The 10,819-nt window shown below is 46.6% G+C and overlaps 1 protein-coding gene across 1 annotated transcript; it reads left to right on the top strand.

Annotated features, from left to right (window-relative positions):
• Positions 1-498: 498 nt before the first annotated feature.
• On the top strand, positions 499-8,299 carry RRAD (Ras-related associated with diabetes). The gene is made up of 5 exons (XM_015421236.1): positions 499-604; positions 1,365-1,736; positions 3,778-3,851; positions 4,916-5,120; positions 7,500-8,299. Exons 2-5 carry the CDS (start codon positions 1,373-1,375, stop codon positions 7,775-7,777), a joined length of 921 nt encoding a protein of 306 aa, XP_015276722.1. The 5' UTR covers positions 499-604; positions 1,365-1,372; the 3' UTR covers positions 7,778-8,299.
• The last annotated feature ends 2,520 nt before the right edge of the window (positions 8,300-10,819 follow it).

Below are 10,819 nucleotides of genomic sequence, written 5' to 3'. Positions count from 1 at the left end.
TTGTTTCCAAATCTAACAGCGGTTCCGACAAGTAGAAACCTGATTGGACTCGGAGGTTGCAAAAGCGTCACCTTCCCGTTGCGCACCCGGGAGCCTCGCTTGCTCCTTCTGCAGCTCAGCAATCGCAGAACTCTGTAATCCCAAATCTTTACGCTTTCTTTTTGACAGCGGGGCTGTCCCTACCTACGTGACTACTGCCCTCGTTTCTTTAAAAATAGCCGGGAAGCTCCCACTACGGTGGGTTTTCCGCAGAAAGGATTCTGACTAATCCAACTCCCGTCTGGCACCTCTTCTCTCTCCCCCCCCCCCACCTTCTTCCAGGCAAGGGCTGGGGGGAGGTGGAGGGTGGCGAGGAGGAGGGCCGCGCTGGAATTCTAATTCAGAACCTGGTTGGACAGCGGCTCACCGTGACGTCACAATGCGGGGAGGAGCCCGGCTGGCATGAACGGGATAAATACAGAGGAGACCGAGCGGAGAGATCATACAATTCCGGGAGCTTTTCGGCTACGGTGGAGCGCTGGCTAGGAGCAGAGGAAGCGCTTCCCACTAGTCCTGCGTACGTGCGGCTTCTTCTGTCCCAGCTCCTCCGAGCAGCCTTCCCGAGGTAAGTTGGCTCTTGGATGCGTGGTGGGTGGATAAGGGGCAGCTTCCGGCCGCGGCTCTAGGAAAAGCTTGGCACGTGTGCTGTTGCCGTTAGCCCAGCAGAAGTTGGATAGAAGGGACGGAGTGTCGGTTGCGTTCTGCCAGTCGAAGTTGGGGAGAGTTGGGGTGGTAAATGGATTCGTTCTGCCCCGGTTTCTTTTCTCAGGGCTGTGCGCTCAGTTTGGGGGCGTCTTCAAGATGCTTGAAAGAGTATTAAAGAGCGGGCTTTTAAAAAATAAATAACGACTGGGGGACGCTTCAAAGGGTTCATCTCTGCCCCAGTTCTACTATTTTTGCAGTTTTGCGTTGCATTTGAAAACGAGCTGCATAAAATCAGCGTTGCATGCCTGCGTGTGCATCTTCGCTATTCTGCATTCCCGATGGAATCTCGTGGCAGCTTGCACACGGTGGATTTGCACCCTCTTGTATGCCCTTGCCCGTTTTGTACATCCCCAGTCAGGGCCGTGGGGGTGTCCCCTCGCCTTTTCTTTTCTCCATCCAATCCTTTTGTTCCAAAGCCATTGTGTACTGGCTGCTTTGGGGCAAACTGTTGCTTGTGCAACTCCCATCTTTCTGCACTAGAAACATCCTCTGAGTTCATCGGAGTGATTCCCGCTCTTTCTCATACCCAGAGCAGGGATGCACAGGGGACTGTGAGGCTCAGGCAGCAGCGAAAGACCAGTGCTTTGTTTGAAACACACTAATGCTCCTGTGTCTTCCAGGTAGAGCCATGACCCTGAACCGAGGCGACAAGCTGAGATACCTGGACAAGCGGCGCTGCAGTATGCCTTTTGCCGTGCACCAGCAGCACCTGCACCGGCGGAGCATGCCTGTGGACGAGCGGGAGTTGCAAGCCTCCCTGCCCCAAGCCCAGCTCTCGCACCTGGTGCGCTGCACCTCCTACAACCCCTCCGAGGAGGCGCATCACCAGCAAGGCTGGACTTCGGACTCCTCCGACTCCGTCATCTCCTCCGGCAGCGACTCCGACAGCAACCTCTACAAGGTCATTCTGCTAGGCGAGCATGGGGTGGGCAAGACCAGCCTGGCCAGGATCTTTGGGGGAGTAGAAGATTGCCCGGATGCTGAAGAAGCTGGTGAGTGAGGACGGAGACACCGTGGGGGTGGCGTCTGAGGGGGCAGCAGTCCTCATGCATGTGCACTGAGGGTGCATATTGGGCATGGGGAAACTTGAGTTTGTTTGTGTCTTGCTTTCCTTCCCCAATGGGGACCCAAAGTTTTATCCTCACAACAGCCCTGTGAGGTAGGTTAGACTGAGAAAATGTGATCGGCCCAAGGTCACTTAGTGAGCTTCTACGACTGAGTCAAAGCTGAGTCTCTCCTGCTCCTATTTCAACCTTCTAACCCCTGCAGCAGGCTTTGCTTGCCAGATGATGGAGCAATACAGGGCTGGTCTGGGGCAGGAAATTTTGGAGGGGTGAGCTCTTAAAACAGGGTGCAGTTTGAGATGCATGCCCCCTGAATTGCAGAGCTGCAGGCAGTGTTGAGACGCAGCTTTGGGGCAGGGCACAGACACTTTCACTTAATTGCCCTGGGAAATGTTGCCCCCCCCCCCGTCAACATTTGTGTTGGCCCAGGGAACAATGTGTCCCATGTTGCGCATCTGACCTCTTGATGTGGCGTTATATCCCCATGTAGAGCTCTTTCCTGCCCTACCCTCGAAGTTAGACGAATGCAGTGTTTAAATTGAAACCACAGAGATGGAATGTTACTTTAAGGCACGAAGTCAATATTTGTGTGTGTTGATAGAGCATGAAACATGCTGTGCTTGAATGAAGCTCCAGATTCTGCCTAAGACCTTGGGAATTCTGGTCATGTTCTGTGATTAACAGCAAGAGCCAGACTTCAGTATGAAGCAGTTCTGTATATCCTAAGGAGAAAAGTGCTTTTGCACAGTGTTGATTTCATAAATACAAAATTTGCAGTCTCTTCATGGAAATAATACTGTTTTTAAAAAGCTGAACAAATCTTGTAGTTCCTGTCTATAGCCACAAAACTAGAAGTGAATTACTGTGCAATTTTATGCCGTGTTACTCTAAGTCTATGGAAATCAATAGCCTTAGACCTGAAGAACTCTGCACAGGGTTTCATGGTTTCCACTTGGAGTTACTGAAAATATCATGACCCTTTGATATATTTTTTTGTTCTTGTACCTTAAAGTGGTCATAAATATGAGTTCAGAACTTTAGAGAGCCTTTTGATCAACTGATAAAAACAGCTGGTACATTCTGTGCTAAAATTCTCCCTGTTAGAATCACACCTCAAGAATTTAACCAACCACACTATTGCTTGAACAAAAAAATGGAGTGAGGAAAGTTCTGGATTTTATTGGCTGAATCAGAGTACAAGAAGCAAGCCAGTGATATTTTTGCATCTCCCCTGCTGTTTTTGGCCTTGGTAGCAGAACATTTAAAAAAACAAAAAAAACACCCCTTCTTTTAAATCAAAACAAATGTTTTTTAAAAGTGTGGGTCAAAGTACCTCCCTTGCTGTGCCTCTGTTAATCAGCCACTGTACCGCAATGGAATTTTGGGAGAGAAAATCATTGGAAGCATTTAGCTTAACAAGCAAGGTTGTGGCACTAAACACAGTGAGCCCCATTGATAGGCTTTCTCAAATGGGACTTGCATCTAAAGAAGGGGAAACGCCTTTGTCTTAATGGAATGTGGGGCACTAGATGGAGGGAGTGAAGCTCTGTTCCCTCCAGTGCGTTACCATATTGTATCCTGTGACTTCTAGCATTTTTCTCCCAGCCTGGTTCATGTCTGGTGTTGGAGCTGGTCTGGGAGGGAAACCCTGAAAGCCACAGAGTGGAACAAGAGAAAGGGATGAAGAGCTGTCTCTTCTCCCCTCCTCCACTTTCTCCTCACAGCAGTCCTCTGAGGGAGGTTAGAATGAGAGGCAGTGGTCCACCTGTGAGCTTCATAGCCAAGCAGGGGCTTGAGCTTGCTTCTCCCTGGCCCTCTGACCACTGCACCTCATTGGCTGGCATAGCCAAGCAGTTTGTGTGTATGGCTCACTCCATACTGCCAGTTCTTTTTATAGACCAGCAGTGACAGTAGAAATGATAAGTTCCCTTCCCCCCCCCTAACATCCTTTTTAACATTTATCTTTTAGGCAATACGTATGACAGAGCTATTGTTGTTGATGGCGAAGAAGCTTCTCTTGTGGTGTTCGATATATGGGAACAGGTAAATATCTTGGCTGCTCTATTGTTTCTGTTATCTCACCCTTCCCTCAGTCCTGTCCTTCCATTCAGTGGCATCGGGGCTTTACCCTGTCATCCTGAACTGAGTTACACCCTTCTAAATCCATGGCTGGATTATCATACTTGCTGAGATAAGTCCCGATTGGAGAGGAAAGTGGGGTATAAATGAAAGAAGATGAGGGCTGTGTTAAATTTAGTCATATGCAAGAATCAGTTTTGTAAAATGGTTAAGCCAAATGCTATGGATGTAAGGAGATTTATTCTCTGTTTGAATGACAGGGACTGGCACCTTGATCCTTAATGTTAATGCCAGCCCCGGAGACACAGGGTTAAAGTCTAATGTCTAGCACTGTGCCTTGCACCCTGGGGGGACGGTGGGTAGAGCTCGCCACTGGCACCCTTTAGCCAGCATGAGTCTTCAGAACTAGGAGACGAGGCAATATCTAATAACGTGTGGATGCAGCTTCCACTATATTCCACTATAACAATAATTTGCCACTAGACCATCCAGATGCCAACAGTAGCTGTAGCACAGCGATGACACCATCTTTAGTGATGCGTGGGCCCTTTCACACCTGCCAAATAATGCACTTTCAGACCAGGCCCCTTTCAGTGCACTTACTGATCATTTGAAAGTGGATTGAAAGGGGAAAGTACTTTATTGATGATGTGTGAAAGCACCCTTTCAGTCTGCTTGGCATTGGAGAGTTCAGATACTGGTTTGATGGACTCTGGCTAGTTGTGGTGGCTAGCCAGCGTTGGTGTAGTGGTTAAGAGTGGCAGACTCTAACAGGGTACATCTGTAGCTACAAAGGATAGGTTTATGCAGATACATACCAAAACAAATTTTTCATTTTTAAAACCTTGTTTGGAGCGTATGTGGTGCATTGTCCCAGTCTTGAGATCTAGAGGCTTACTTTGAGAAACTGAGTGGGATGACCAACATATTTCTTGCCTAGGGTAGAACTCCTAAAGTAGTTTCTAGTCAAAAATGTTTAATCCAGGGTGCTTTAGCCCAAATGTCATTATTTCTGTTCTTAACTTTAGGATGATAGCCAATGGCTTCAGAACCAGTGCATGAAAATGGGGGACGCGTACATTATTGTCTACTCCGTGACGGATAAAGTCAGCTTTGAGAAGGCCTCGGAGCTGAGAATCCAGCTACGAAGAGCAAGACAAACGGAAGACATTCCTATCATTCTTGTAGGAAACAAGAGTGACCTGGTCCGATCGCGGGAAGTCTCTGTAGATGGTAAGAGGCTTGAGTGGATGAGTACCCAATGGGTCTCTGTTGAAAATAATTTCCTAAGCCACTGAACTGACATTGGGCAAGATCTCTGAAGTGCACACTTGGGATTGGTTCAGATTTATATGTTGATCAACTGACTTCCATAGGAGGCTGTGGTTCAGTGGCAGAGGACATGCGTAAGGTGAGGCTCTACTGGTAGCAGGAGCTCCTTTGCATATTAGGCCACACACCCCTAGTGTAGCCAATCCTCCAAGAGCTTACAGTAGCCCCAGTAAGAAGAGCTCTGTAAGCTCTTGGAGGATTGGCTACACTAGGGGTGTGTGGCCTAATATGCAAAGGAGCTCCTGCTACCAGTAGAGCCCTGTAAGGTCCTAGATTCAGTCCTTGGCAGCTCCATAGATCTTGGGCTAGAGATGCTAGGAAGGGCCTTTTTCTCTGCCCAAGACTCCTGAACAGGCAATGCTAAGCTAGATGGACCAATGGAACCTTGATACGTTCCTATGACCGCAGCATCCAGAGATGGTTTGTGTGTAGGCATGGACTATTGTAGATCTTGTCAGAACTTCTGTATGCCTGTAAATGCAGTGGAGTCAATTCACCTCCTCAGTTTACCAAGCGATATGATGCTGTGCATGAACCAGCCTTTTATCCTCAAAAGAGGTAGCCCAGAAGTCTTGGTAGTTTAGTTCGAGCTTGCATATCAAGATGAAGTCAGTCCTATTTGACTGTTTTAATCTGCAGCAACACGTACTGGAACTGAAACTCTACAGCAGATAATCCTGTGCCCTTGTGGACCTGTGTCCAGCCAGCACATAGCACATCATCTAAAAAACCTTTGGAAAAGTTATGTGCAAGAAAACATTGACATTCCATTGGTCCTTCCCTTTTTTGCAGCTGTGTAGAATTCATTGGCAGCCCAGGAGTTAGGTAGAGTGGCTTAAAAGAGAGAAAGGGAAGTGATTTCTTTTCTTAGAGAAGGGACCAATTGGAAGGTGCAGGAAATCGCCCCTGGAAATGGCCAGAACTTCCTACTGGATAGCGTAAACAGCAATGCAAAGAGTCATAGACCCTGAGGATATGAGACTGCCTTAACAGTGGGACACCTAACTGGCAAGAGCTTTCCAGGGTTTCAGGCAGGGGGAATTTATTTTTCTCCTTCCCCCATAATGAGACCTTTTCAGCGTCCTTGAGCAATAGCCTCTGGACAGACAAAAGGAAGTGCTATTTCACTCAAAGAGTGATTGGCTTGCAGAACGTGTTGCCATGGGGTGTGATGGTGACCTCCAGATTAGTTAGCTTTAAAAGGGAAATGGACAAATTCATGAAGGACAATTGATAGGTGGAATGGTATAATCAGGTCTTGGAAGCCAAGCAAAGGATGGGGGAAGACTTTGCAGAGGAAGGCAATGGCAAAACCACCTCTGCTTCTCTTGAAAACCCGAACGTGATGGCACGTTAAATACATACATACATACATACATACATACACACACACACACACACACACACACACACACATATATATATATATCCCCCCCCCACAGTCAATAGTGTGACTAAATGGAACATCATTTTCAGAGGCAATAACCACCCTCTGAATCCTAATGTTGAGAGGTAACTAGAGACTTCAGCCCCTGTACCCTGCTTGCAGTCCTCCTAGGGGCTTCTGATTGGGCACTGTGTGAAACAGGATGCTGGACTAGATGGACCATTGGCTTCATCTTGCACGGTTGTTCTTTTGTTAAAGGAGTGGTCTTTCCCAACACTTATGATCCTTTTAACTGGAGATGCCAGGGACTGAGCTGCTTGCCTTTTGCATGCAAAATTCACTGGTTCTCGATCACATGGTCAAGCACAAGTCTGTCATTGAATCACAGCCCTTTCTAGTTCAACAACTGCTTGACCCATGCAGATCATTTCCCCCCTAGTATCTTGGAAAGTAAAAGGGAGACAGACTTGCCCTTAATGGGGGTACACTAATTTTGCTATCACCTCTAGCTAGTGTGTTTTATAGCATTTCAAAAGCCTTCTCAACTAGATTAGACAGTAGGGGGAAAATATGTTCACACCAAGTGAAAAATGGATTGGATCCTACCAATCTTTCCACTGATGACAGAGAGGGGAGAGGCCCATTTTGATGGCTGAAAAAGTTACGCCAGGGACTGTGGGACCCACGTGGACAATGCCCCCACAGTATGGGAACTGCAGTAGGGAAGGAACAGGACAACAGAGCAGAAAAGATTGTGGGATCTCACCATGATGCCTCTTTCAATATTCCCCATAACTCATAGAAATAGACTATAGATGAAAACTGCATTATGAACGACATCCCTGTTTTTGTTCTACCCTAAGTAACTCTGTGTTTTTCCTCCCGCCTTTCAGAAGGACGAGCCTGCGCAGTGGTGTTTGATTGCAAGTTTATCGAGACTTCTGCCGCTCTGCATCATAACGTGAAGGACCTCTTCGAGGGGATTGTCCGGCAAATTCGGCTACGCAAAGACAGTAAAGAGGACAACGCCAGGCGAATGGCCAACACCAAGAGGAGAGAGAGCATCAGCAAGAAAGCCAAGAGGTTCCTTGGCCGGATCGTGGCCAAGAACAACAAGAAGATGGCGTTCAAGGCCAAGTCCAAATCTTGCCATGACTTGTCAGTGCTTTAATGGCCACTTTCAGAAGACCCAGATGCTGTGTGCGTGTGTACGTGTGTGGGATTGTGAGCATGTCTTTGATTGTAAAAGGGTGAAAACAGGATTATGGACATGAGCCACACGGTGGGAGAAAAATGTTCTCCTTCATGCCTTAAGGCTCCTAAGTGAGACTTGGGAAGAAGACGACCTTGTCTTCATCGGCAAATGGTTTTTTTAAGCTTCTGCGTGTGTGAGGAACTGAACAGAATTTTCCAATACTGAGGCTTGGTATGCCTGCATCTTCACTGTGTTTCTGTGCTAGCCGTCCTGTGGATATCAGGGATGCAAAGATCAGGAGGGATGGTGAAATTGATCAGCATCGTCATGTTTCCTTTGCAGAGCAAGACTTGAATGAATGTACGCAGGATCGTACACTCTCTTATTCTTTGGTATATATTAGAAAGCCGTGATCTTTTTTTAAAAAAAATGTGGGCTGGATCAGACCATTTTAAGTGCATTCAGGACAGGAGGAAGCAAAATCTAGATGAAATATAATTTTTTTAGAAATTAATTTGCACTTTCATGAAGTGTTTAATTTGTAATTTGTTTACATGCAGATTTTATAATAAAGTATTTCTGGTTACGATAGGTTGTTTCTTTTCCCTTTCTTATAAGACAGGCAATATTTTTTTCATTCCTTTTCATATAGGACAGGCAATCTATTTTTCCCAAAGTGCCCTGGATGATTAGACCTGGAGCGGTATATAGATCAAGCTTTTATCTACCTTGAAAGGCAAACAAGAGTTTTGTGTCTTAGAAACAAATGTAGTGTTAAGAATCAGCGGTATTCATGAAAATGAAAAAGTTTGAGCAGAAGAGCTGCTTGGATGGGTCCCTTTCCCTGAAGATCATCTTTCCAGTTAAAATTTCCTGTCACAGTTTTTCTCCTGTGAAGTTCTAGATATACATTCTGTGTTTATAGTAATCACTAGGAAAAAGGCCTGTTGTGGAAATAAATACAACGGCCTCTAGAAAGAGGCTCTGGGCAGGTGCCCCGGCCTTGGACTCTCCGTGTCAATTTGCTGTGGCGACCTCAGCAGGGTATAATGACACTGAGTCCACCCTTTTCTCCAAAGGAACTGATCTCTGCTACATAAAGAACAGTTGTAATTTTGAGTGATCTCCAGCCCTCACCTAGAGATTGGCAACAATGGTTCCCCAGAAGGGAATAGTTGGTTCGGAGGGTGGAGTCTATGGCTTTGTACCTGTCCGAGGTCCCATGCCTCCTGAAACCTCACCCTCTCCAGGCTCCATCCCTCACATCTCCAGGAATATCCCACCTGGAGTTGGCAACCCTATCTCCTTCCCAGCCAATCATCAACCTATCTTTATTTCCCCTTCACTCTTCAGCTTTCCACCCCCCACACACCTGCAGCCTCTCCCGTGCTCTGAAGCCCTGACTGCTACGTCACATTGGCTGTCATATGGGGGCCACCTCAGCAGCATATAAGGATACAGAGCCCACTATTTTCTCCATGGAAACTGATCTCTGCCATCTGGAAAGCAGTTGTAATTCTGAGTGATCTCCAGCCCTCCCCTGGAGATTGGACACATTTTACCTCAGAACAGCAAAACTGCTTAGAATGTTAGAGGCAAAAGCCAAATGACCTCTGTGTTCCAAGGCAAAGGCCAATGAGGCTGCATATGCAAATAACCTCTGTGTTCCTACTGGCTATGGGGGGGAGACGAACAGCAAACTGTTTAGAATGTTGGAGGCGAGACTCACTCAAAGCTGCCAGTGGATAGGGAGACCCTCTGAATGACTGATCAGAGAGCGAACTGATTTTGAACCGTGTGGAATGTTAGAGAAGTCATTCGGCTTTTATTTATAAGGGAGATTAGGAGCCTTAATGTGGGGCGGTGGGTTGAGCATGAAAACACTGGGTATGGAAAGAGCTACATATGCTTCTTTTCAGTTTTCAAACTTGTAACCTCTCAAGGCTGCTTTCCATCAAGCTACTCACACTTCCTTACATGTGCATAACACCTCATTTGCCCCAGGGTCTCCCTTATCTGAATTTTCATTACGACTATCACCTTTGTGAAGTCACTCTTTGTCTACCCGAATTCATTAATTCTTGATGTAAATATTTATACAGGGAGTTTATCTGCTGCACCTTTGAGACCAAAGTCCTACTGCACCTCTGCACCAGCAAAAAGAATACCATGACAACAATGTCAGTTACCAATATTAAAAACACTGGGGGAAGGGCATAAAGCAGCCTAAAACGATCACTGAGCTACATTTTAAAAAACCCATAAAACTCTTCTCGGGGCACAATAAAACCTCGGTAGAAAGATGGAACCCTTTGGTTAAAAACCTGGGCCAAAAGAAATGATTTGGCCTGGCACCTAAAAGACAGTAGTGAAGGTGCCAGGTGAGCTTCAAGGGAGAGGGCATTCCAAAAGCCTGTGTTGAAAAGGCCTGTCTGCAGTTGCCCCTTGCCTCACTTCTGCAGGTGAGAACACCTAGGGAGTTATCTATCTGCATATATGGCAGGACAGCTCTTTTCCCATAAACAGTGGAAAGATTTATATTTCTGTTCTTTGTGGTCTGCCTTTCTCACAGGGACTTAAGGGGGATTACACCTAGTGAACCAGGACAATCCGGGAGAGTCTCGAGCCCCCAGAAAGAGCCGAAGCATAGCATCAGTATTCACTTGGCACATTAAGTGGGTACAGAGATTACATAATGGGATCCTACTACAATAAACTATGCACAGCAATATAGACCACAGCCCCCTAAGCATTTGTCCAGGTAAATCTGTGAATCAATTCGCACAGTGCAACCCTATCAACTGTGCAGAAAGGCTCTCGTGAACAGTTCAGTTTTATGTATTTTGCAGAAGCCCAGGAGAGGGGGAGCTTTCCTGATCTCCACAGACAGGCAGGTGACCCTGACGTCTGTTTGAAATCACGAAGGACGGGCTCCTTTTTGCTTTCGTTTTCCTCCTTTCCAGAACTGTTAGTTCTGCAGAAAGTGCAAGCTAAGGGGGCCACACAAGAACAACCGCT

Source organism: Gekko japonicus, unplaced genomic scaffold, assembly GCF_001447785.1.
Source record: "Gekko japonicus isolate JY-2015 unplaced genomic scaffold, Gekko_japonicus_V1.1 scaffold351, whole genome shotgun sequence".
NCBI lineage: Eukaryota > Metazoa > Chordata > Lepidosauria > Squamata > Gekkonidae > Gekko > Gekko japonicus.
The sequence above is the reverse complement of the archived record's forward strand: the minus strand, read 5'-3'. Positions and strand labels throughout refer to the sequence as shown.

Coding starts and splice junctions, on each gene's coding strand:
- RRAD (XM_015421236.1), top strand. CDS start 1,373: ATGACCCTGAACCGAGGCGACAAGCTGAGATACCTGGACAAGCGGCGC. Junction 1,737..3,777: donor CCCGGATGCTGAAGAAGCTG/GTGAGTGAGGAC, acceptor TTTATCTTTTAG/GCAATACGTATGACAGAGCT. Junction 5,121..7,499: donor GCGGGAAGTCTCTGTAGATG/GTAAGAGGCTTG, acceptor CCCGCCTTTCAG/AAGGACGAGCCTGCGCAGTG.